The 27,253-nt window shown below is 33.0% G+C and overlaps 3 protein-coding genes across 8 annotated transcripts in view; 1 reads left to right on the plus strand and 2 right to left on the minus strand.

The window, feature by feature from the left end:
- Nucleotides 1-3,967: 3,967 nt before the first annotated feature.
- On the minus strand, nt 3,968-4,866 carry LOC120419183 (uncharacterized). The gene is made up of 4 exons (XM_039581851.2): nt 4,713-4,866; nt 4,495-4,650; nt 4,175-4,432; nt 3,968-4,119 (listed from the first exon to the last, which is right to left on the minus strand). The coding sequence occupies exons 1-4, from the start codon at nt 4,782-4,784 to the stop codon at nt 4,060-4,062; spliced, it is 546 nt and encodes a 181-aa protein (XP_039437785.1). The 5' UTR covers nt 4,785-4,866; the 3' UTR covers nt 3,968-4,059.
- Nucleotides 4,836-27,253, minus strand: part of LOC120419182 (translation factor GUF1 homolog, mitochondrial) — a 99,000-nt gene continuing 76,582 nt past the window's right edge. Inside the window, exon 4 of the mRNA XM_039581850.2 lies at nt 4,836-4,973. The gene's annotated coding sequence lies outside the window, so the exon portion shown is untranslated. The remainder of the gene's footprint in view (nt 4,974-27,253) is intronic.
- Nucleotides 14,212-27,253, plus strand: part of LOC120419180 (vascular endothelial growth factor receptor kdr-like) — a 69,784-nt gene continuing 56,742 nt past the window's right edge. For all 6 annotated transcript variants that reach the window (XM_039581842.2, XM_039581840.2, XM_039581846.2 and 3 more), the window contains exon 1: nt 14,212-15,059. The gene's annotated coding sequence lies outside the window, so the exon portion shown is untranslated. The remainder of the gene's footprint in view (nt 15,060-27,253) is intronic.

Below are 27,253 nucleotides of genomic sequence, written 5' to 3' on the forward strand. Positions count from 1 at the left end.
GAATCATCGTCACGACGTCAGACAACTAGATACTATCGGCGTCGATTCCCCGACGAGGCGTGATGAGTTTTTCCACCGCAAGATCAAAATGGGAGGAAAAACGGGTTTTTCGCGCCAACGGCAGTCACATATTGCGCTGGGGGAGGCGGATTAAGTGGCGGTAATATAATCGCGCGCACAACACTAAAGCTATACTATGGTGCGCTGCAATTAGCCGCTAATGATGACAGTACTTGCGGGTGCAAAATCAGTGATTTTCACTAGTTGGAGTTGTTAGAAGCAATGAGATGATGCTGGACTTGGTGTGTCGTCTGTTAGGGGAGAGAAAAGTTTCCATGCGTTGGTACTACTGGAGATGGGTGACATTAGTTGATTTGCTAGGCTTTACTCTCATTTAGAGAAGAACTAAACTAAAAGTTTCATAACTCTTAACTCAATCCTTCCTAGAATTCATAACTAGTATATAGTTCTTGACTACCCATTTCGAACTGAATCTTGGCACATGGCATTTAATTTGAATAAATAATTTCAAATGACGGGGTAACCACACGCATTATTTCGTTGAAAGGTAGACTTAACAATCATTTACACACTATTTTCTCAGAAGTACCTCGGAAAATATAGCTTTATGAGGGATGGTTGAATAAAATTAAACCTGCTGTGTGCTAAAAGCCCATCGATCAATCAAGTTCCTGACACTTATTGACAGCAAAAATTCACAAAATGTGAAACAACAACGTATATATAATATAATATTATATATAATTGATATCCAAGTCAGAAACAAACCTGACCTAAAATTGCTATTGTAAAATTTAGTATTACTTAAAAAAAATAAGTAATCAATTACACAAAATAAATTATTTTCTAAATTTTATTTTTTATTTTCTAGATATAAACTTTTTAAAATATGTATGTTTTTCAATATGTGTTGAATTAACTTTTTTCATGGTGTCAAAAACATTCCCAATTTGACTGAAAAAAAGAAAATAAACATTGTAAATTACATTTTAATTAAACTCGCTTGTATGAGAACTTTCAACATAAATTTTGAGTTTTTGTTGAAGTCTATATTTTTGCTCCATAATTTTGTTGGATAATTTATATATATTATTATTGGCTAAGAGCAAATATATCTGAAAATATAATATTATGCATTTTGACAAGATAAGCCTGTTATATTTTATTAAGATTTTGAAATTTTAATTGTTAATTTCAAACAAATTCTATTTTTGCCCATTTTAGAAAGAATTTTTAAAAAGAAAAGTACTTTAGATTATTGCAAAGTATTTCGCGATTGTTAAATTTGTTATTTCTTTATTTGAATGAAACTTTCTTCAAACATTATCTATGTCAAAAGATCCTGCTGTTTATTCGACCGTATCAATAAATTTTTAGGTTAGGTTTTGGCTTTCGGTCTGTTTGGGAAATCAAAACACTTGTTTGTTCTCTTCATCCGACGTTTCGACCCGGACCCAAAACGGGTCGAAACGTCGGATGAAGAGAACAAACAAGTGTTTTGATATGTCAAAAGAAGCAATTTTGCATCACAAAATAAGTACTTAAGTATAAAAAAATGCATCCTGAGATGGGATTTTGTCTTCGTCAAAATTGTACATTATAATAAGGAAAATAGCAAATAAAAAAACATATTAATTTGATTATTTTTCAATAAAAGTTGTATTGCCAAATAAGTATTTAATATTTTCTATTTTATATATGTTCTAGGAACTCCAAAAGACATCTTTTGAGCGAGCATGATGGTGCAAAATTGGTTCCAGAGTTATATTTTTTGGAAAAAAGCTTTGCAAATTGGCAATCGAAAAGTACCTTACCCATTTTTGTGATAAGAACACAGTTTTGGAGTTAAACCAATTTTAGTTTTTTTTTAGATTTTTTTTTTTATAATTTTTTATGAAGGGAGGCCATTTTCGGAAGAACTATTACCGTAAAACGGGGTGACTTTGATAGCCGGGGTGACTTTGATAGGTTTTTCCGCATAATGAAAAATACAATTAAAATACGTACGGAATTGTTTAGAATCATACTAACCGTGGTAGAGAAGTGTTCAAAGTACCTCAAAAAGAACTTTTCATAAAATTTTGAAATGTTTAGAAAGTTAGTTAACTAGAATTAAGAAAATGTCGATAAATAGCATCATTTTAATATTCTCAAAGTGTTATGATTTTCTCAATGAACCTGATTTTGAATCAAAAAATGGAATGCATTTTCGGATTCTTTGGACAATTTTCTACTAGGAGAAGGTAAAATAAATTTGTAAATAATTGATATTATGTGTTTTGGAAACATAATTCAAAAAAATCTCCCAATTTATAGGCATTTTCAGTAGAACAAACTTTATATAAAATGTGAAAACTATCGATTCTTGCTTCGATTTCAGTATAAAATGCCATATGAATCGATAATTTTATAATCAAAACTAGTTTTAACAAATTTCAGGCAAAATTCCGACCTTTTAACAGTTTTACCTTAAATTCATATGTACTTTGTTTAAAAGCTTATAAATTTAGTTAATTAAATATAAACATCGATTTTTTTATCTTAAAAACTGTATCGGTTACTTTAGTGATGGTACATTTAACGTACAAATAAAGTTTGATCATCTTTAATATGATTTTAACAAGAAAAACTATTACTATCAAAGTCACCCCGGAATTTAAACTAAGATTTTTTAACGTAACTATTTTTTTAAACACCATTGAAAAAAAAATTCCATAAAAGTGCATGGACTTTGTGTGGCCTACCCCAGTACACGTTTTAAAAATAATAAGCTTCAGAAAAACCTTACCTGTTAGAAAATATTCCAAAAACAAATTGAAATCCTATCAAAGTCACCCCGGTTTACGGTACTAGAAAGCTGAGAAAATCTCCTACAATTTTCTCTTTGAAATGACTTTAAAAATTGGAAAATTAGTTTGTTTTTTAAATACAACATCACAAAAAAATCATATCGATGAAAATAAGTTTTCCAAGTGTCACTTATTCAGCCCGTTATTTAAAATTAACGATAGCTCAGAACCTATTAGTTCAATTTTCAATGCTAAAAAATGAAAAATTTGTGAAGTTTTTAGATCCATTCAATTAAATTAATTTCAATTTTTTTTAAATTTGGTCTAAAATTTACAACGAAGAAAATTATCTATTTCTAGACCTTTTCAATTGTTATGCTAGATTTTAAAATTTTGAATGTATATTTATTTAAAAGATTTGAAGAAAATTTTACATAAGTTTCTGAGAAATCGTACGATAAAAATGGCAGGCTAATTATGTAACACCAAGCAAAACAAATAAAAAAAATCATTGATCTATGAAAAAAAATTATAGTTTTTAGTTTTTAGTTTTTAGTTTTTAGTTTTTAGTTTTTAGTTTTTAGTTTTTAGTTTTTAGTTTTTAGTTTTTAGTTTTTAGTTTTTAGTTTTTAGTTTTTAGTTTTTAGTTTTTAGTTTTTAGTTTTTAGTTTTTAGTTTTTAGTTTTTAGTTTTTAGTTTTTTGTTTTTAGTTTTTAGTTTTTAGTTTTTAGTTTTTAGTTTTTAGTTTTTAGTTTTTAGTTTTTAGTTTTTAGTTTTTAGTTTTTAGTTTTTAGTTTTTAGTTTTTAGTTTTTAGTTTTTAGTTTTTAGTTTTTAGTTTTTTAGTTTTTAGTTTTTAGTTTTTAGTTTTTAGTTTTTAGTTTTTAGTTTTTAGTTTTTAGTTTTTGTTTTTAGTTTTTAGTTTTTAGTTTTTAGTTTTTAGTTTTTAGTTTTTAGTTTTTAGTTTTTAGTTTTTAGTTTTTAGTTTTTAGTTTTTAGTTTTTAGTTTTTAGTTTTTAGTTTTTAGTTTTTAGTTTTTAGTTTTTAGTTTTTAGTTTTTAGTTTTTAGTTTTTAGTTTTTAGTTTTTAGTTTTTAGTTTTTAGTTTTTAGTTTTGTTCGAAACATCACACTTAGACAACACACTTAGAGTTGAATTAATTTCCAAATGAAACAAATACTTTATTACTCATTTTTTGATTGACCGATAAAATTTTAAATAAAAAAATTCAACTTCTTTGGTACTGCAATGATTATCCAATTAGACCACCATTCTTTTTCACCTGCATGTTGACTTTGAAACAGCTTTCTCCCTATAAAAAAAAATAATTATTATATACTTAAATAAAAAACAAAAAATACACTCACGTTATCATGCACAACCTTGCAGTCCACCTGGATCTTCCCTTCAGCCAAGAACAGATGCTGTTTGTACTTTTCCAGACTGTACTCCTGGCTCTCGTCGGTCTTGATTTCGGTGGCCTCAACCGGACAGTGGTCCGGAACTCCAAACATGGTCATAATTTCCGCAGCATCCTTGTTGTTCTTGGAATCCTCCATGCTGGCACACAAATCGATCTGTTCGTTCACCACCGGCAGTCCGTTCTTGGAGATGGTGACCGTCATCTGGAATCGGCCACAAGTAGTTGAAAATTGTACATTACTTCGAACAATGTCGACCAACTTACATCAGCGGTTTTAAATCCAGAAGTTTTGACCGTTGATTTGGAGTTCACTTTACAGTCCTCCGTCAGCGATGCAGTCGATTTTGGATCAATCGTAACGACCTGATTCGGTCCGCCACAGTTTTCAATACTCTCGATGATGAGCTCAAATCCTCCATTCTAAGCAGAACAAAATATTTTTCCAATCAAAAAAGATTTAAGCAAAGTCACTGCAGTCTTACGCAAGCGTTGGCCTCCAAAATGGCCACAACCATCAGCAATCCAACGAAATAACCCTTTCCACAAAGTGCCATTTTTGGGGTTTTCTGCAGCAGCCAGCAATCAATTAGTAACACTTCACTTGTCCAAATAGCGAATATTTCCAGGAGCGTGGTTATTTATAGAGCCAAAAATGTCACGATTGCGTGACATGATAACTGGTTTCAGTGCATCGGAAACAAGGAAAAAACTGTCTCACTGAACTATTTCCGGGCTGGATTGATCTGGAAGTGCAACGATGTGATCAATTACACGTAATTAGTAAACTTTTTATTGCCAGAATACCCATAGAAACAACAAATGAAGCTTTCATTTCATTTCGAAAATATTTATAGAATGCTCTTAAACAAAAGCCATTTCATCATATGATGGCTATGATGATATGAACAAAAAAAACAATTATTTATCTGAATTATAAAAAAAATCCAATTCCAATTGAAACTTCGTAAATTACATTATTCAAAAATAAAGCGCCTGAGCAGACGGCAAATGTATGACACCACACTTCCCGCTCAAGTGCCGCTGTACATAAAATTCTCTAGCAATGCATTTGCAAAGCAACATGTGGCCGATTGACGGTGTTCATTCATTTTTGCAAGTGAATATTCATTCATAAGCTTGAACAAAAGGCTTCATTATAACTTTGCGCTTCTTTAACCCTCTACTGCCCATTTTTTTCGATTCTTTTTATTTTTCCCGTGTTTAAGAGGTCATTTGGAGCAACTTTTGTTCTACGAAAAACTTTACTTCTCTTGTTTTATAATTTTCTTGTTGCATTTTTAGTATTTTAATTTGCATTTATCTTGTTAGGTTATCTTTTTTTGTGTTTTTTGACTACTTTTGTAGGGTACGGGGCAGAATGGGCCACCTTAGAAAAACAAGCCATTTCGTCTGATACAATGTTGAAGGGAGATAAGAAATGACTTAAGGGACCTTTCTAACATAGTTTCCATGAAGTTAGACCATTTTTATAATAATAGTCACTTACCAAAACAAACATGTTTGAAAATAGTGTTAATATGTTGTTAAATGACACTATTTTTACAAATAATTAGCATCAAAGCATCAAAGCAAGTAAAAAACTAATAATTAATAATAACTAAAACTAATGTTGCATTAAATGTGATTTGTGAGGCTACTAGGAGTGAATAATTCCATTTACTCTAAATTTTGAAACTTTTGATTGTATTCATAAGGCAGGAAAAGGGTGGTCCATTCTGCCCCTAAGTGGATTTTTATTTAACACTTCCACCACCAAGCCTCTAAGTAATTTGAAGGTTCCATTGTTGTTTGTTTACCTTGGAAGCAACATCTAGTAACGTTATAAGCGAAGAACAAACTTATTCAAACAATCCAACTTTTCAGAAAGCTTATTTTAAAACCTCGAAATAAACAACATTTGCGTGGTTTTGTCAATACATTTACATTTTTGCTCATAATTCGAAAAATACAATGAATTCAAATGTCGTGTTCGGTATGGTGATGTTATATGACGTCCTTTATAAGACCCTTGCCTTACAGTTGGTCTAAATCCATTCTAATGCCAAAAACTAAGGGTGGCCCATTCTGCCCCCCCCCCCCTGCCTCTATTTTTAAATCCCTGAAACCGGTTTTATTTTTCATTGATGTGATTAGTTTTCAGTAAATGGATTCTTAAAGAAGACTGTCTTACTGTCTTTTTAACAAAAGCATGAAAATTTTGGTCTTAATTTGAATAGTTATTTGAGCTTTATTTTAACTACTTTTCATATAATACGTGTATATTTTTAAACATAATTGCATGACCAAAACCCCCTTTCTGACCACAACCAAAGCTAAGAAATTAAAACTTTAGGAAAAAAATATATTCAATAGCCTTAAGACTTTTTGCCTTAAATTTGAGAATGATATTTACAATATTTACACAAGAAATCTTACGCCAAAGACAGCCTAAACATTTGTTAAAGATTTTAAAATGTAATGTTTTGCCAAAATAATATTTTGCCTTGTTTTAAAACAAACAAAAAAAATGTATTTTTTTAGGCAACGATGTTTATGACTTTTTACAATAAAGGACCGTTTTAAAAAGTTTTGGGTGTTCGAAAGCATTAAAATCATATTTTGAATCATCAACATTCAATCGTACATTTTTTGCCATATGATTAGACATTTTTTCTAACAATTGAACAAATATTTTATTTAATCAAGTCCCCAGATTGATCTTATAGGGCAGATTTTGTCATCTTCGTTCAGCTTCAGATTAACCCTTTCAGGCCTGATGAGTAATTTTGACCTACAAATTTTCTAAAATAACCTATAATTTTCGCATGGTCCAAAAATTGATTTTAATCTGAAAACATTTTTTCAAAAGTCAGGCCTGGTTAAAAACACAGATGAAAACACAGATTTTTCTCGATATTTTGTTTTGAGTCATTGGATTGTATCAAAAAGGAATGAAACAAGATTTTTGTTCAACACATTTGATTCAATATTAGTTTATTGAAGAGTTCCCGAAGTTTAACGTGCTTAAAATGCTATAACAAAATGTATTTTGTTAGGGTTAAATTATTCAAAAAGAATAATTTTATTGTAAAGGTCAGAAAATTTCACAAAAAATCCTTTTTATCATTTGAAAATGAAGACTTGTCTTTTCTTAAGAAAAAAAACTTTTAAGAATTTTCAGATTTAACACATGAAAAAATATTTTTAAAAATCAAAACGTTTACTTATATCACATTGAAAATCGAGATAAAAATTGAGAGATTGAAAAATTGATGCTTATTTGATGACGCTTCAAAACTTTTTTTGTTTGCTCTTTCGAAAGCCAAATCTCAGCAATCAGTTAACCGATCAAGAAAGTTCTAAAAGGGAAATTATAAGAAATTTTCTCAGCTTTTCAAAAATATGTTCTCATTTGTGATTGCATAGCATAGCATTGGTGTCTACCCGTAGCTGCTACTTCGTTATTGACCAGGACCCCCAAACATTGCTCCGTGGACCACAGATGAAAAGTAGGAACCAATCATCACCCCTTCGTAATTTTCAAAGGTCCCTATCGTGCTGATCAATACCGACGCCGGCCACGACCAGAGGTAAGACACGGGGAAGTGGATGGGAATGTTAGCCGATACTTGAGTGATGGAACCGCTAAATCAGCTGCGTCTCCGACAAAGTATCACATGAGTTTTGAGGGGTTAGTAAGATGGGTATGAGGTCAGGATTCACTGTGGTAGGTGATGCGACCATGAGCAATTTGTTTATCGGTTGAAATTTTTAAAAATCTTGGGCAGCCGGCTGCGGAAAGATACCTATCTAGGGATTTAAATATAGTATTAATTCGACCGCGATTCTCCAGAAATTCTCCGTCGGCGTGCCTTCCGATCAACGGTGATGTAGGAAGGGCTTCATTCATTAAAATTATTTTATATCTTAAGCCTTAATACATATCCGTCGACGTGCCTTCCGATCCTCGATGATATGCACGCAAACGAGAAATCCGAGAGGACGGCCCTCCCAATTTGAGTTGTGCGGAACAGTGCTGAAATCGCGTGGAAATCCCTCCCAATTAAGACGGTCTCGAAAATTCACGCATACCATCACAGAAAAATTACTAATTTTATTTGCAACGCGCGCAAACACACACAAGAGGTTTCATCTCACGCGTTGGTGCTGTGTGCATGTATGCGTGCTTGCTATTTTTCGCCAATAAGGACAAATTCATCTAGCAGTGAGGTGCAAGAATCATATTGAAATTGATTAGGGTAATTCTCTACCAACTCACACGAAATCGGGAAAAGTTGCCCCGACCCCTCTTCGATTTGCGTGAAACTTTGTCCTAAGGGGTAACTTTTGTCCCTGATCACGAATCCGAGGTCCGTTTTTTGATATCTCGTGACGGAGGGGCGGTACGACCCCTTCCATTTTTGAACATGCGAAAAAAGAGGTATTTTTCAATAATTTGCAGCCTGAAACGGTGATGAGATAGAAATTTGGTGTCAAAGGGACTTTTATGTAAAATTAGACGCCCGATTTGATGGCGTACTCAGAATTCCGAAAAAACGTATTTTTCATCGAAAAAAACACTAAAAAAGTTTTAAAAATCCTCCCATTTTCCGTTACTCGACTGTAAAAAATTTTGGAACATGTCATTTTATGGGAAATTTAATGTACTTTTCGAATCTACATTGTCCCAGAAGGGTCATTTTTTCATTTAGAACAAAATTTTTCATTTTAAAATTTCGTGTTTTTTCTAACTTTGCAGGGTTATTTTTTAGAGTGTAACAATGTTCTACAAAGTTGTAGAGCAGACAATTACAAAAATTTTGATATATAGACATAAGGGGTTTGCTTATAAACATCACAAGTTATCGCGATTTTACGAAAAAAAGTTTTGAAAAAGTTACTTTTTGCGTTTCTCTTTGTTTCGTCGTCCGTGTCTGTCGCGGGTGACCATGAACGGCCATGATCGATGACGACCAACTTTTTCAAAACTTTTTTTCGTGAAATCACGATAACTCGTGATGTTTATAAGCAAACCCCTTATGTCTATATATCAAAATTTTTGTAATTGTCTGCTCTACAACTTTGTAGAACATTGTTACACTCTAAAAAATAACCCTGCAAAGTTAGAAAAAACACGAAATTTTAAAATGAAAAATTTTGTTCTAAATGAAAAAATGACCCTTCTGGGACAATGTAGATTCGAAAAGTACATTAAATTTCCCATTAAATGACATGTTTCAAAATTTTTTACAGTCGAGTAACGGAAAATGGGAGAATTTTTAAAACTTTTTTAGTGTTTTTTTCGATGAAAAATACGTTTTTTCGGAATTCTGAGTACGCCATCAAATCGGGCGTCTAATTTTACATAAAAGTCCCTTTGACACCAAATTTCTATCTCATCACCGTTTCAGGCTGCAAATTATTGAAAAACACCTCTTTTTTCGCATGTTCAAAAATGGAAGGGGTCGTACCGCCCCTCCGTCACGAGATATCAAAAAACGGACCTCGGATTCGTGATCAGGGACAAAAGTTACCCCTTAGGACAAAGTTTCACGCAAATCGAAGAGGGGTCGGGGCAACTGCTGTGTGAGTTGGCGGAGAATTACCCATTATGGGATGAATTTTATTTTTTAAATAAGAAATTATTTAATTGTAAACTTATTTAATTGTTTAATTGTTTAATTGTTTAATTGTTTAATTGTTTAATTGTTTAATTGTTTAATTGTTTAATTGTTTAATTGTTTAATTGTTTAATTGTTTAATTGTTTAATTGTTTAATTGTTTAATTGTTTAATTGTTTAATTGTTTAATTGTTTAATTGTTTAATTGTTTAATTGTTTAATTGTTTAATTGTTTAATTGTTTAATTGTTTAATTGTTTAATTGTTTAATTGTTTAATTGTTTAATTGTTTAATTGTTTAATTGTTTAATTGTTTAATTGTTTAATTGTTTAATTGTTTAATTGTTTAATTGTTTAATTGTTTAATTGTTTAATTGTTTAATTGTTTAATTGTTTAATTGTTTAATTGTTTAATTGTTTAGCGTCAAACAGTCAAAATGTCAAAATGTCAAAATGTCAAAATGTCAAAATGTCAAAATGTCAAAATGTCAAAATGTCAAAATGTCAAAATGTCAAAATGTCAAAATGTCAAAATGTCAAAATGTCAAAATGTCAAAATGTCAAAATGTCAAAATGTCAAAATGTCAAAATGTCAAAATGTCAAAATGTCAAAATGTCAAAATGTCAAAATGTCAAAATGTCAAAATGTCAAAATGTCAAAATGTCAAAATGTCAAAATGTCAAAATGTCAAAATGTCAAAATGTCAAAATGTCAAAATGTCAAAATGTCAAAATGTCAAAATGTCAAAATGTCAAAATGTCAAAATGTCAAAATGTCAAAATGTCAAAATGTCAAAATGTCAAAATGTCAAAATGTCAAAATGTCAAAATGTCAAAATGTCAAAATGTCAAAATGTCAAAATGTCAAAATGTCAAAATGTCAAAATGTCAAAATGTCAAAATGTCAAAATGTCAAAATGTTAAAATGTCAAAATGTCAAAATGTCAAAATGTCAAAATGTCAAAATGTCAAAATGTCAAAATATCAAAATATCAAAATGTCAAAATGTCAAAATGACAATTTGACAATTTGACAATTTGACAATTTGACAATTTGACAATTTGACAATTTGACAATTTGACAATTTGACAATTTGACAATTTGACAATTTGACAATTTGACAATTTGACAATTTGACAATTTGACAATTTGACAATTTGACAATTTGACAATTTGACAATTTAACAATTTGACAATTTGACAATTTGACAATTTGACAATTTGACAATTTGACAATTTGACAATGCGACAATTTGACAATTTGACAATTTGACAATTTGACAATTTGACAATTTGACAATTTGACAATTTGACAATTTGACAATTTGACAATTTGACAATTTGACAATTTGACAATTTGACAATTTGACAATTTTACAATTTTACAATTTTACAATTTTACAATTTTACAATTTTACAATTTTACAATTTTACAATTTTACAATTTTACAATTTTACAATTTTACAATTTTACAATTTTACAATTTTACAATTTTACAATTTTACAATTTTACAATTTTACAATTTTACAATTTTACAATTTTACAATTTTACAATTTTACAATTTTACAATTTTACAATTTTACAATTTTACAATTTTACAATTTTACAATTTTACAATTTTACAATTTTACAATTTTACAATTTTACAATTTTACAATTTTACAATTTTACAATTTGACAATTTTACAATTTTACAATTTTACAATTTTACAATTTTACAATTTTACAATTTTACAATTTTACAATTTTACAATTTTACAATTTTACAATTTTACAATTTTACAATTTTACAATTTTACAATTTTACAATTTTACAATTTTACAATTTTACAATTTTACAATTTTACAATTTTACAATTTTACAATTTTACAATTTTACAATTTTACAATTTTACAATTTTACAATTTTACAATTTTACAATTTTACAATTTTACAATTTTACAATTTTACAATTTTACAATTTTACAATTTTACAATTTTACAATTTTACAATTTTACAATTTTACAATTTTACAATTTTACAATTTTACAATTTTACAATTTTACAATTTTACAATTTTACAATTTTACAATTTTACAATTTTACAATTTTACAATTTTACAATTTTACAATTTTACAATTTTACAATTTTACAATTTTACAATTTTACAATTTTACAATTTTACAATTTTACAATTTTACAATTTTACAATTTTACAATTTTACAATTTTACAATTTTACAATTTTACAATTTTACAATTTTACAATTTTACAATTTTACAATTTTACAATTTTACAATTTTACAATTTTACAATTTTACAATTTTACAATTTTACAATTTTACAATTTTACAATTTTACAATTTTACAATTTTACAATTTTACAATTTTACAATTTTACAATTTTACAATTTTACAATTTTACAATTTTACAATTTTACAATTTTACAATTTTACAATTTTACAATTTTACAATTTTACAATTTTACAATTTTACAATTTTACAATTTTACAATTTTACAATTTTACAATTTTACAATTTTACAATTTTACAATTTTACAATTTTACAATTTTACAATTTTACAATTTTACAATTTTACAATTTTACAATTTTACAATTTTACAATTTTACAATTTTACAATTTTACAATTTTACAATTTTACAATTTTACAATTTTACAATTTTACAATTTTACAATTTTACAATTTTACAATTTTACAATTTTACAATTTTACAATTTTACAATTTTACAATTTTACAATTTTACAATTTTACAATTTTAAAATTTTACAATTTTACAATTTTACAATTTTACAATTTTACAATTTTACAATTTTACAATTTTTCAATTTTACAATTTTACAATTTTACAATTTTACAATTTTACAATTTTACAATTTTACAATTTTACAATTTTACAATTTTACAATTTTACAATTTTACAATTTTACAATTTTACAATTTTACAATTTTACAATTTTACAATTTTACAATTTTACAATTTTACAATTTTACAATTTTACAATTTTACAATTTTACAATTTTACAATTTTACAATTTTACAATTTTTCAATTTTACAATTTTTCAATTTTACAATTTTACAATTTTTAATTTTACAATTTTACAATTTTACAATTTGCTAGATTTTTTGAAAATTTAAATTTAGAAAAATTTAATACTTTTCCGATACTATTCTTACTGCTGCATAAGAACAGTAACTTTGCTGCAGACCTTGGGCTGTGCCGACCTTGATGTGTTGTGACAGTTCGCTTGTGATTTTTCTACTTGAAATATGAAACATTCGTGGATTTTTCCGGCCTTTTTGAAAAAATATTTTCAAAAATTTAAAATCAAGACTAACATTTCAAACAGGCCAAACATTTACTATTACGCCCATTCTGGAAATTTCTGAAAAATTGGTATTTGATGTCCTCTAAAGATATCAAAAAATAAAAAAATTAAAAATAGTGTTTTTTGCAAATCAAGTTTTTGTGACAAAAATTGAAATAAAAAATCACCTTTTTTTACCGTGTATCATTTTTTTCAGTGTAGTCCATATCCATACCTACAACTTTGCCTAAGACACCAAATCGATCAAAAAATTCCTTCAAAAGATACAGATTTTTGAATTTTCACAAATCATGTATGTTTGAAATTATATGAACGAACTAATGATGCAAAATGGCTTCTTTGGGCATACCGTAGGCACCAAAAAAGTTTTAGCCGGATTAAAAAATGCAAAAAAAAATTGATTTACCGAAATCTCAGAGAATTGCTCACCTATCATCATCGTCTACCAGATTAAAATGCGTTAACATTTTTACTTTTTTGAAGTTTTTTTTTCAAATATAAATATAATTATATCAGTAACTAGGGGAAGAGCATCTTATTCCAGCGTGCCTCTAATGTTGGCAGGTCAGAACTTTGACATTCAATTAAAGCTTATTAAAAGGGTTTTCAACTGAAATCGAGTGATAAATAGCTCAAAAAGAAGTGAGCGAGCAAGTTTCTATCAAAAGTTTTGCAAAATTAGTTGTTTGAATAGTGAAAATCAGCAAATTGGATGGAGTTAGGAGCGAGGGCTTAACCTGCCAAATAAACGATAATTTCCCCTAAAATAAATTTTAAAAGAAATAAAATTAATTGAAAAAATACGTTTAGGTACCTCAACCCACAGTACCCTGCTTCATTCCACGAACCTAAATGAATATCCGTTCATCCCATCAATGAATCGGATAAACGCAATCACTGCACCGCTGCTTCATCCACTCCACTGGCTAGAGCCGATACGACTATCTTTCAGGTTCCAGTCACAGTCATTCACCGCTTGCTACGCTCACTCGCCTCGTTCCTTCGTTCGTCTTCGTTGCGCGTTCAGTCCCGAGTGAACCGTGAACCGTGGCGGACGTGTTTTCCGCGTACGCGCCAAGAGTCAACTCAATTTGTAGCCCGCGAAGCCGGTCTCGCGCAAAGAATTCCACAAGTGTGCGGTAGAGGTAAAAGTTTTATGGTAAAGGTGTGCTATAAAAGCCGCGCACACACAACCCTAATTGAAGTTCAAAGAATATAAAGGGTTTTGCGGGCGGTGAGTAATTCCGTCGTGTGTTACCTGTTGGGGCAGTGGGTGTTTGTGTGTGATATTACGTTACTTGAGGAAGTCTGTAAGCCCCTTTAAGTAAGTGTAGTGTAGTGGATACGCGATACGGTTCGTGTCACGTCTAGATGTTTTCGATTGTGAGAAGAGATTGTGCAAGTCTAGAGAGTGGAAGAGCCGTTCTACAGATGTACTAGCCATCTGGAGAGCACTTGAGCCCGGAGTTGTTTTGTACGTATACTGCTCGTAGTGCACCCAAGTTCTGGTGGTGAATGGAAGTGATAAATAATCGCTAGAAGGGAAAGAAGGAAACCCTGAAGAAGACCAAGTAGCCGCCGGACGGACGGACGTCGCGGGGTCACCCAGATTGTGTAAGAGGAGTGGAAGCTAAGAAGATCCCCGCGTAGAACGCAGCGTGCCTGGGCCAAGAACAAGCATAGAGTTCAACACAGAGAGTTAATGAATGAATGGAAAGCCGACCAAAGAATCCGGGGAAAGAAGTTTGTCGGTCGGTCATAAATATCAGTATCAACGAGATTCTCCGAAGAAGCTGAAAAGCCGACTTGTGCATCGCTAGTGATACATGTTAAAGGAGAATACAAAAATTTCATCGGAACCGCTCAAAAAGTAAGTACCGTGACATCACCGTGATTTCACGGGAAAATTTCCTCATAATTTCGTGCGTGCATTTCAACTATATTTAGCGTGGCCATCACCGTGCAAAACGTACAGTTTGGGGTCACGACAACGGAGTGTCTGCGAGTGCGTTCAAGAATAACAACGCAGCATCGTTCAGAGAGAGGAAGATGTTTGTGAAATGTGTTTGTTTATAATAAAAAAATGGCAAGACCCTGGCCGGGCGGCTGCGAGGCGTCAGCGTGGAAAAACATTCAAACAAGCGTCCGGAACGCGTGAGGAATTCACGCGCCGGATAGAGCACTCAATTCGTTTGCGATGTTTGTGAAGGGAAAGGTTAACGGTTAAGTGCAAATAAATTTAAAATGTTTGCAATTGTTAATTGATTTAGACATTCGAAAGTTTGCGAATTCATCGAAATTTTCAATATCATTTTCAAATAAGCATTGAAGTTAAAAATCGTAAAAATCTTGTTGAACAAATGTAAATTTTGTGAAATGCCACATTTTTTTTCATTTTTACTTTTTATGGAACTATTTTATTTTAAATGACAGTATGCAGAAAAAAGAGAGCGTCGAAATGGTCTATTCTAAATTTATATGTTTTACATAATTAAAAGTGACATTCTGTTACTTGTGTAGCTTGCAGCAACATTGTCAAAACAAACAAAAGCGTTCCCACATATCATGTGTCTCCACCCAAACATCCACACCCAAAGCCACTTAGTCAACCCGGTAAGCTGGCCACCACACATGCATGCAGCGCACCCAACTAAAGCTTACTCACACCAGACCACATTTCATACTTGTATCAAACGAAAGAATACACCTCAATTCACGTGAATCAGCCACGACGATGATGACGACGACATCGCGCGCAAGGTAATCTCCTCGGCCAGAAACAGAAACGAAGAAACACCGAAAAATAAACCGGTTGATTGTGCCAACTCCCTTCTCGCGTTCCTCAGACATATCAGTACATACAAACATTTTTTGGAGTATTGCTCGAATGTTACCTTCGACATCGCGAACTTATACTGTTATACAGGTACTACACACGTTTAGTTTGTCTTTTGTTGTTCTTTTTTTTTCCTAGTACGTCGCAATTGTCCGATTCTGCGGAGATAACCTGTACTCTGAGTTTATCGTAGTGTGGATTGTTCAAAAGTTACATCATCAACAGAGACATGTTTAACCTTCTAGTGCAAAAGCGTGGTGCAGTTTGGGTGCATTGTTTTATACTGCGTGTATAGAAGAGTAGTTCAAAAGGGAGTTTTCCTCGTCCACTACAGGGCTGAATTGTATGAGTGAACTGAGACTAAATCCCAAAACTGGGCTATTTATTGTATGAGAAAGGTTACTTTTTTCAGGAATAGCCATTTTTGAACATACAGTCGACTTTGTGGCTGTCGATCTTCTCGTTATCAATATTGCTCCAGCTGTCAATAATTTTGTCAGTTCCTTCAAGGAGCATGCTTTGATTTTTAGTTCTATAATTTGATACCTCCCGCTCTCAGCGGTCCCTTCAATATCGACAACGAGAAAGTCCACTGTATTACAGACTAAGAATTGCTTTAAACAACCGACTCATCGGTAAACATTTTTTAATGATAATCCGGTTAAAAAAATAAAACTTTCCCAAAAATTGTTAATTTTTTTCAGATTTTCGGTTGTTTGAAATGTTGACTAAAATATGGTAGAAAATGACAAAAAATTTACCCGATATACCGAGACTCAGTTAAATGTAGGTCAGCCATCTTTGTATGTGTGGAGAGCAATGATTTCAGGTGTTTTAAAGCAGTGTATAATTTATCGAAATAGCAGATTGAGTTATTTTTTATTTTGATTTGATTTGGATTGAGAGCAAGCTTCGCTTAGCTGACGGTACAGCTCAAATCGGGAATTTTTCTGGTACTTTTGTACAGTCATCCCACATATTCGGAACGGTTTACAGATCGACCAATATTCAACAAATCATAGAAAATCGTTAATTGAGCATAATGATTTGCTTTTACCTTCATGTGAAAGCTTTTCTTGCGATCTTTCGGTTGATGTATAGACCGGCTGTACATTTTTACGTTTTATATCAAGTCCGAATCCACAAATTCGGAACACTTTTTTCTTACGATGTAAACAAACTTTTTTTTCTCTCCAGGAGTACTTATTTTTTACAAAATACTAACTTCACACTCTGAAACCAATAAAACACATGCTTAGTAATGTTTTATGAGTGGTCTGATAACTTTTTTGTGAAAATATCAGTTAAATTCAGGTGTTCCACAATTGTGGGAGGCACAATAACATCCCACAATCATGGAACAAGCAATTTGGAGGCAGTATTTGCTGCTCTTGAAATGCAGTTTTTTGTTGAAACAGTACTACTTTTACTAGTGGAATAGCAAGATAATGTACAAATAAAGGTCCTAAAAATAGCAGGGTCGACAGAAAAGTTGCATTTGGCATCCTATTGACAAATTACCACAAAAGTGTTCCGAATTTGTGGGTGTTCCGAATATGTGGGATGACTGTACCCGACCCTCTCCGATTTCAACGAAACTTTGTAGACATGTTATTCTAGGCCTATATAAGCCATTTTTGTGTATATGGAGCCAATTGCAACCGAAAATAACATGTATTTTGTAATTAAAAAATAACTGTATCTCGAAGCCAACAACTTGTAGGAAATTGGACGGGCTTTCTGAAAAAAATACACTGAAAGATAAATACATGCCACTTCTATGAGATTTTCAGATTTTTAAGTTTAAAAGTTAAATTTTAAGGTGATGTCACGATTTTTTTCGTTCTAAATTTTTGAGGAAATAGCCTAAGATGTTACAAAAAGACTCACAAAAAATGCAGGATGGTATGTCTCTCCTAAAAAAATACAAAAATCATTTACTATAAGTATAACTATATTTTTTTAAAGTGGTCTAAACGTCAACATTTTCAAAAACCGATAGCGGGAATCGATTTCAAAGACAATTTTACATAAAAACCTCCATATTGACCATTGTCCTTTATCCACACTAAAAAAAATTAGTTCGCGTAAACGTGAACAGATTTCATGCCACCGGGAACCAGGAAGAAAACTGTTCAACTTTTATAGTGCATTGCACCATGAAAGTGATCAGTTTTCTTCCTGGTTCCTGTTGGCATGAACTCTGTTCACGTTTACGCGAACTCATTTATTTTGAGTGCAATACTTGGGAAGATACACCGGTTTTTTTTTTTTAATAAAAATGTTGAAAAAATAGGTTTTTTGTGGTTTTTGGCAATTTTTATATGACAGACTTGATTTTTCAGTCTCGTAAATATTTTTAACGGAAAGCTCGCCAAATTTGTCATAAATTTGCCTTTGACAGCTTTTTAATTTGACTCGTTTTAGTATTTACGTAAGCTTATTTTCTATCCAGGTTTCTGCCACATTGAAAAAAATATTCTATTTTCAGTTATAAGCATTGTAATAAAGCTTATATATGGGTCATTCCACCTGAAGTGTGCAAGAAAAAATGCTATTTTGAAAATTACCATCTCCGATTCTGCTTAAATTTGGCTGAGCTGTATCAATCTAGTAATTATTGATCAGCACGACTGAGTGCTTCTAGCATATGCGGCGAGTGTAGCTAATTTAGGTAATTTCATATACTCAAAATTTTAAAATTCGATATCTCTGGAACGAAACATATGTCTTTCTGTCGATAAGTGATTCTTATGTAAAATTGGACGGGGAATACGATGGTGAGGTCAAATTTAAATAATAAATGGGGCTGTTTTGAGATACGGCCATTTAAAATTTTTCAATTGCGAAATACAGGTAGAAAAAATATTTTAATCCAAATTTTGATCACGGAAATGGATTCTACGTCGAATTTCCATCAAAATTGAGTCTAAGACCGACCCTCTAAGATTTGTGGTTCCTGAGCAATCGCCGTTTGAAGATAAGAGTTTCGCTCAAAAATCGCCAAAAAGTCGATTTTTTGGGAGGGTACAAAACTGGAGGGGGAGGTCCGATTTGGATGAAATTCGGGATTTTTGCATGTTTTGATAGAATGTTTCGAGCAGATTCGGAGATGGTAATTTTCAAATGATGTTTCGCTTCAGATGGAATGACCCATATGTAAGCCCATACATCCAATTGAAATGGCAAACTCAGTCAGAGGCAATCTTATGAGAAATTGGACGAGCTTTCTGGTAAAAATATTTACGAGACTGAAAAATCAAGTCTGTCATATAAAAATTGCTAAAAAGCCTATTTTTTCAACATTTTTATTTTTAAAACCGCTGTATCTTAACAAGGATTGGACAAAAGACAATGGTCAATATGGAGATTTATATAAAATTGTCTGGGGAATCGATTCCCACTATCGGTTTTTTTTTTAATTTTGATATTTAGACCACTTTTCAAAAAAACAGTAAAAGTAAATGATTTTTGTATTTTTTTTAGTAGAGACATACCATCCTGCATTTTTCGTGAGTCTTTTTGTAACATCTTAGGCTATTTCCTCAAAAATTTTGAACGAAAAAAAATCGTGACATCACCTTAAAATTTACTTTTAAACTTAAAAACCAAAAAATCTTATAGAAGTGGCGTGTATTTTTATTTCAGTGTATGTTGTTTAGAAAGCCCGTTCAATTTCCTACAAGTTTGTCTTTGACCACTTTTTGTAACGATGCAACGGCTTCGAGATACAGTAATTTTTGAATTACAAAATACAAAAATATTTAATTAACGTATGCCCTTCTCAAATGTTATTTTCGGGTACAATTGGCTCCATATACACTCAACCCCCGGTGGTTGGTCACTTTTTCGTTTGACACTTTTTTAGTTTGTACCCCGTTGGTTGGTCAAAGTCAAACTAAAAAGTGACGAACTGTCACTTTTTATACGGCGCTCACGCACACTATCAAAACAAACGTTTGGTAATGTGTGTGAACTCCGTGTAAAAGGGATGTCAAACTAAAAAGTGACCCCGTTCGTTTGACAACAGTTGGTGTCAAACCAACGGGGTTTGAGTGTACACAAAATGGCTTATATAGGCCTAGAATAACATGTCTACAAAGTTTCGTTGAAATCGGAGAGGGTCGGGTACAAATGTACCAGAAAAATTCCCGATTTGAGCTGGAATTGCACAATAATGTCATAATTGTTTTTAATTAGATTTCGTGCACGCTCTTGCGGACTAATAAACATGCTGGGGAGCCTAAATTAAGCAAGCATGATGTTAACACTTTTTTCCGTGTGATGCTTTATAATTATTTATAATCAAAGAGTAATCTAGTGGAAAGTTGTGGAGTGCACCATTTTTGAGTTAAAACTATTTGTAAGTATTTTTATAAATCACGAATAACATTTCAAAAGGATGGCATAATAAGTTTAATGCTATTTTAAAATAGAAAGAGATAGACTTTTTCAAAACTTTTCTTTGTAAAATCGCGTAACTCGTGATGATTACAAGCAAATTCCTTATGTTTCTATATCAACATTTTTGTAATTGTCTGCTCTACAACTTTGTACAACATTGTTACACTCTCAAAAATAACCCTTCAAAATTAGAAAACACACGAAATTTTAAAATGAAAAATTTTGTTCTCAATGAAAAATGTCCCTTCTGGGTTAATGTAGATTCAAAAAGTACATTAAATTTCCCTTAAAATGACATGTTCCTGAATTTTTTACAGTCGATTAACGGAAAATGGCAGAGTTTTTAACACTTTTTTAGTGTTTTTTTAATGAAAAATGCGTTTTTTTTTTAATTCTGAGTACGCCATCGGGCGTCCAATTTTACACAAAGTCTTTCTATCTCATCACCGTTTCAGGCTGCAAATTATTGAAAAACACCTCTTTTTTCGCATGTTCAAAAATGAAAGGGGTCGCACCGCCCCTCCGTCACGAGATATCAAAAAACGGACCTCGGATTCGTGATCAGGGACAAAAGTTACCCCTTAGGATAAAGTTTCACGCAAATCGAAGAGGGGTCGGAGCAACTGCTGTGTGAGTTGGCGGAGAATTACCCAAATGTAAATTTAACATTTTCTTTTTGTTTTCCAACCACGTGAAGTGGCGATTTCGTAGAACAGGGCTTCTCGTTTTTCTTAGATCTTGTTTAAAACCATAGTGATTTTTTTTTTCTAAGTTTAACATAAACTTACGAAACCTAAATCGCACTTGACATTCCAGTACTCCTCTCTATTAAACTACAGCAATATTATACCCCGCTCAAACATCAAGTGCGAAGCGACAAAAACCACCCGCGACCAATCATGTCTGCGTGCCCTGATGCCATGAATGTCATCGTCGCTCAATTGCTTGCACCAACAACAATTCTACGACGCGGCGGTGCAACATCTTGAGACAAAACAGACCCAACACACACTCGCGTATGCCATCGCCGACAACCGTCATGCTTCATTGAATTTTAAATTAACGCTTGGGCGCTTCGTACGCGAGAGCTAATTGAATGAACGCGACTTGTTGGCTGCGAACTTCACGACTTGAGCGCGGGGTCCAATTCCTGGATCTTGAGTCGCTTTGTTCCTTGCTCTGACTGACTTGGTTGGCATGTGTATTAATTAGTAATGCAGTTCGGGTACGAGATGTTGCAAACTTTGAGCTCGAGGTGTTCCACCCAGATGTCTGTTGGAATTTAAGATTTTGAGCAGAAGTCAGGTGAGCAAATCAAGTGCAACGAGGAGAAGGAGAAGTCTAATTGAAATTAAGCTTGAGCAGCTGAGAATAACACTTCAAACCATTGCGAAGTACTTCGGTTGAATGTGAAATTCGCCGTTGAACCTGAATCAGTAATGAGATAATCGTGTTAGAAGATTTTTCACCCTCCTCTTTTTAAATGTGAGTCTTCTCGATACCGCCGAACTCAGTCAGGTAAAACGCCAATTGTGGTTGAGTTACTGACAGTTTTGTACGAAAACTTTGAGGTTAGAGTGAAAGAATCACCAAAAGTTCGCATCGAATTTAGTGATCTGGAACGAACTTTAACTTTAATGGAATCTTAACGCAATTTTGTCGAGTCACGCGCAACATTCCTGTTAACACTGCTTTGCAACGCGGAACAAACAGTCATAAAGCTTAAGGCGTGGCCTAGAACTGCTTGAAGTACGATCTGCGTACACTTCAAACACCATCTGGAAGTGATACACACTCGCATGGATTGCCTTGGAGTGAAAATCAGCGAAATTTCTTCGAACCAATCAAGATCGGCTAGTAGCGAGAAGAACACTCACTCCGATCAATTGACCGCACCGTGCGAAGAACGTGTGTCTCTTATTGACCAGCAGATATGAAGTCTTGAAAGGCAATTGACGGAGTGCGAAAGTGGCTGACTTTGGCGTCATCGCCGATTGCCGATGAGTCAAGATGTTGAGATGCTCCTCGAAATCTCTCGTGAATTAGTCAGGTCAATTCCTGATTTCAATTTGAAGTTACTCATGAATATTGCATTATTTATTAAATCAATTTCGATCAAAAAATCCCCACCCATGTGACATTTTCCAGACACTGGAAAATTAGCCAACATCATCATCATCATTATTTATTTAACCACCTCGCTCCATATGTGGTGGGCACTTTGTCATCGTGGTGGTGGTGGTAATGGATAAACTGACCAGAAGAAGGTCACGCGCAGGCCATTCGGAACCGGCTTCCAGCCAGGCAAATCTGTAAAGTTTAATGTCACGCATACCTGTGCCAAACAAGAGTACACGCGCGCACGCAACTCGGCCTGCGGGTCGTTAAGGGAAGAGGGTGATGATGATGGTACGAAATCCTCCCAGAAGTGTTAGACGGGGTTAGGCGAATAAGAACATTTTTTTAAAATAAAACATTGATTTTACTTTACGAACTATCCAAAACAAACTCAAAACAGAGAATTTTTCATAAAAAATTTGATATTCAAAAACATAGAATTTGAAAAAAAAAACAAAATGAGCTAAAGTTTAACGTTTTCTTCTGATCTAAATTCCCAATTTTCTAATTTTAAAAAGCTAAAAAGCGACCCATTCAAAAAACACAAAATAAATGTTTCACAATGTGTTCAAAACAGTTTAACATCGTTTGTACAACTGTAAGAATGCAAGAACATGCAAAATAATAATATAACTTTTTATACAGCAATTCCCCACGTAAAAAAAATAGTTTACTGATCAGACCCAGATTTGGCCAGAATAATTGGACCAGATTTTTTGTATGGCCATTAGGGTGACCTACTAGTTAGGGTGATCCAAAAAATGGCCGTCGTCGATTTTTGCAAACAACGCAAATGAAAGGTGATTGATAGGGCTTTCAGAAAAAAATATTTTGGAGTTTCAAAAACCTTGCCTTGTATTTTAAAAGGTCGTTTAAATGCGGTTTTGGAGGTCTCGGGACAAAATAGCCTATTCAAAATGGTGTAGTTTCATCAACAGGATTCCGAGATTTGTTTTTAATAATGGGAACTGGTTTTTTGGACGGAAAAAATAAGAAATATCAGAAAGTTTCACAAATGAGCAATTCTCTACAAAATAGGCCGATTTCAACCATTTTATTTTTTGTATTTTTTGATTTGGAATCTGTAACTTTTGAATGAATTTTCTGATCAATGAATGTCTTCGGCAAAGTTGTAGGAATTGTTGAGGAATATCCAGAAAAATAGGTACACGGAAAAATAATTGTCGATTTTTTAAATAACGGTTTAATGACAAAAACTCAATTTCCCAAAATAGGTATATTTTTTATTTTCGAGATTTTTTGATATGTTTTAGGGGACCAAAACCCGCAACTTTTGAGCCATTGAGAAATATTTTGATTTTGATTTGATTTGATGTGATAACCAACAGGGCCACAAGGATGACCTATGTAGCGGTTGCCTAGAATTACAGTGGCTCAGACTTAAAGGGAGCATCTTCAAATTACTGCCGTATGAAGGGCCAAAAGGGGGTGGTTGGACGCGAACAAGCAAAATCACTCACGGTGTCCTCAGGGGAAGAGAATCTCCTTCCGACAGTAACCTCCAATAACTCCGAAAAAAGACTGACAAAACTGAAAAACAGGGCTCGCACCCTGTTGGGGGCCTAAAAGGGCGCGGCAGACAGCTGGAGACTGACAGAGGTCAATAGATGTAGTAATTAGACAATCCTTTAGAATTGAATAATTAATAAACTATTTTCCCCTTGTGACGTAGTTCTGGTCTTCCACTATCTACATCCAATCTCCGCCATTACAGCATACCGTCCATTGAGAAATATGATCAAAAATTCTGCCGCTGAGTTATGATTTTTTGAAAACATAGTGAGGCCGTTGCAAATATTTTTTGAAGTTTATGTCCCTCAACTCTGACCAAAGTCGAGGGGGGGGGCAAAAAAAATAAAAAAGTTGAAAAATTGAAATTACAGGCCACGATATCAAAATTTGAATGAAAAAAGTGTTTTAAAATGCATTTCACATCTGTCCAGTTGTTTTGCAATCATAAGTTTCCAAAATTTCTAAGTATTGACGAAAATTTTATTTTTGCGTAAAAAAAAGTTTTTGCGGTGCTGTACATTTTAATTTCATAAAAGTTCAAAATATTTTTAAACGAACCCAAACCTGCTAAATATGATTATCAATGCAGAAAAAGGCATTTTAGATTGATTTCAGTTGATTAGACCTCTACTTCCATTGAAATTTTCAAGTTTTTTGAAAAAAATATTTTTTTGCCCCCTGATTTTTTCGACCAATTTTGAAGGGGGGGGCGACATAAACTTTAAAAAATATTTGCAACGGCCTGATTTTTGGAAAAAAAATCTAAATTTCATACATAAAATTTTTTTGACCAAATTTTTAAATTTAAAATTGATTTTGCAATCGAAAAATACTTTACAGATTTTTTGATTTATTGTTCCGTTTTCAAGATGTAGCCGCTGAAAGTTGGATTTCAGTGAAATATTTAAAGTTTTTCGATTTTTAAAAATAGTGACCATGAGTGACTATCTCTGATTTTTTTTTTTTTAGTTCGGAAAATTTGCCATAAAATTGTCTAAGAGACATTGAAGATTGGACCTACGGTTCCTGAGATACAGCGGATAAAATAATAACCTAAACCTAAACAACCCACCATTTTCTAATGTCGAGATCTCAGCAACTAATGGTCCGTTTTCAATGTTAAAATATTAAACATTCGTGAAATTTTCCGATCTTTTCGAAAACAATATTTTGAATTTTTTTTTGAGTCAAGAGTTACATTTCAAAGGAGCGTAATATTGAATGTTTGGCCAACGCACCAATCGATCCCAAAATTCCATCGAAAGATACAGATTTTTTCAAATTTACGTACCATTTTTGTATGGAGAACTGTATGGGTAAACCAATGACACAAAATAGCTCCTTTGGTCAAATTGAAGTCCCAAAGAGTTTGAGCCAAATCAAAATATACAAATAAAGTCATTCTCGAGCGACGAAACGGCCTACTTTTCTCTACCAAAAATAACAGAATGGGAAATTAATACTTTAAAATAGCACTGAAATGGGTGCTGAAAAGTTGAATTTTTCAGCACTTGTATCGAAAAGTAACATTTTACAATATTTTTTGGTTTGAACGGTGAATTCACTTAATACATGGATGCTTGACATAAAATTCTATTCAAAAAGCGTTTCTCAGAATTGTAAAAAATATTGTAAGCAACTTGTTGCAAAACTTGATTTTTTCAACTTGTTGCAAAAACTACTAATCCGGAATTCAGGAACACAAATTTTTCTTTTTAAGAGAACGAGTAAAAGTTAGATATGATTAAGAGTTGGGCAAGTCTCCAAAAGACATTCGAATATCATCCAATTTGATTATATGACATGGATAGGGGATTACTTTCATCCTAAATCACATGTCAAAAATCTAACAGTTCTAAACCCTTTCCTCCACCCCAAATGACGAATCAACCTTCCACTTAACTCCACACTAAGCTAACCCCAAGCTCCAAGCCAGAATCGCGCGTCATCGCTGTCGCACATGCAACTCCATGTAACAAAACATCTGGTTTGCAGGTATGTGTGTGCTTTAGGGCCGGCTCTCCCCCCTTCACATGCCGGTGGAGCCGGTGGAGCACACTCACACCAACTCCAACAACTTGAATCACCTCCACGCGGAGCCAGTAGCTGCTGGAGCCATAAAGTGTACAATATAAAACAACACGCAAAGGGGTTTTGCCGGTAAGCCGGCTTTGGCTAGTGAAGCTGAACACCGGCGGAGAAGGTCTGGTCGACGACGAACTCAAGAAGTTGCGCGCAGTGATGAATCATCGACGCTCGTTCACCGCGACGACTTCGAAGACGTGATTTCCGAACTTTCGTCACATGACGCTCGACCCGAAGGTTGTCGAATCCCAGTGGCTTTTTTTGCAGACATAATTCGCTGGTTGTTATCAGTGAAGAAGCGAGGGTCTTTCCGTTCCTGCTGTTGTTGGAGATACTGCACATTCAAAAAATGCAGAGGCTTTATCAGTGCGTTTTCCGCTCGATTTATCACAAACAGAAAGAGGGCCTGAAAAAAGATTATCAGCAATCGCTTGGAAAGTGTCTCGAAAGTTGGGCTAAGAAAAAAACCCCAACACGGGAAGGTAAAGTTGAACCTGCAAAGTCATTTCTGCGATTACCTTACCTTGTGCTGTTTACCTTTCTTCGCTGGCCACTTGGTGAAGGCAATCCGGTTTCGCGAGTTTCGTTCTTCGTTCTGGCTGTGGTGTTTGCAGTGGTTATCAATATCCGGTTATTTGTTTTGGGGGATTGGACGGTGAAAGGAATTTGAAAAATGAGGATTTTTAGCAGAGTGGCTTTTTAAGCCACCTTTTTGATTTTTAGAAGACCGATCGGTTTTATCTTCCTTTTTTTCACGAAAGTTTTAGATTAACATGCAAGATTTGAAGCGTTATCTTGAAGTTTGGTTGATAGGCTTAAATAGTTGATTGATAACTTGATGTATGCTGTATACAGCAATTCCCCACGAAAACAGCATGGAAAAAAACAAAAGTGCTCGGATCGGGCTCCAAAATTTTCTGGGGGTTCCTTGGCCGAAATAATTAGACCCGTATTTTTTTGTTTGGCCATTAGGGTGACCTAAGCCGTGTTAGGGTGGTCTGAAAAATTGCAGTTTTCGTCGATTTTCGCAAAAACCACATTTTTCGAAAAGCCATAACTCCTCGCCATTTTAACCGATTTCAATTGTC

Source organism: Culex pipiens, chromosome 2, assembly GCF_016801865.2.
Source record: "Culex pipiens pallens isolate TS chromosome 2, TS_CPP_V2, whole genome shotgun sequence".
In the NCBI taxonomy this organism is placed as follows: domain Eukaryota; kingdom Metazoa; phylum Arthropoda; class Insecta; order Diptera; family Culicidae; genus Culex; species Culex pipiens.

Coding starts and splice junctions, on each gene's coding strand:
- LOC120419183 (XM_039581851.2), bottom strand. CDS start 4,784: ATGGCACTTTGTGGAAAGGGTTATTTCGTTGGATTGCTGATGGTTGTG. Junction 4,651..4,712: donor TTTTGGAGGCCAACGCTTGC/GTAAGACTGCAG, acceptor TGTTCTGCTTAG/AATGGAGGATTTGAGCTCAT. Junction 4,120..4,174: donor GCAAGGTTGTGCATGATAAC/GTGAGTGTATTT, acceptor TTTTTTTTATAG/GGAGAAAGCTGTTTCAAAGT.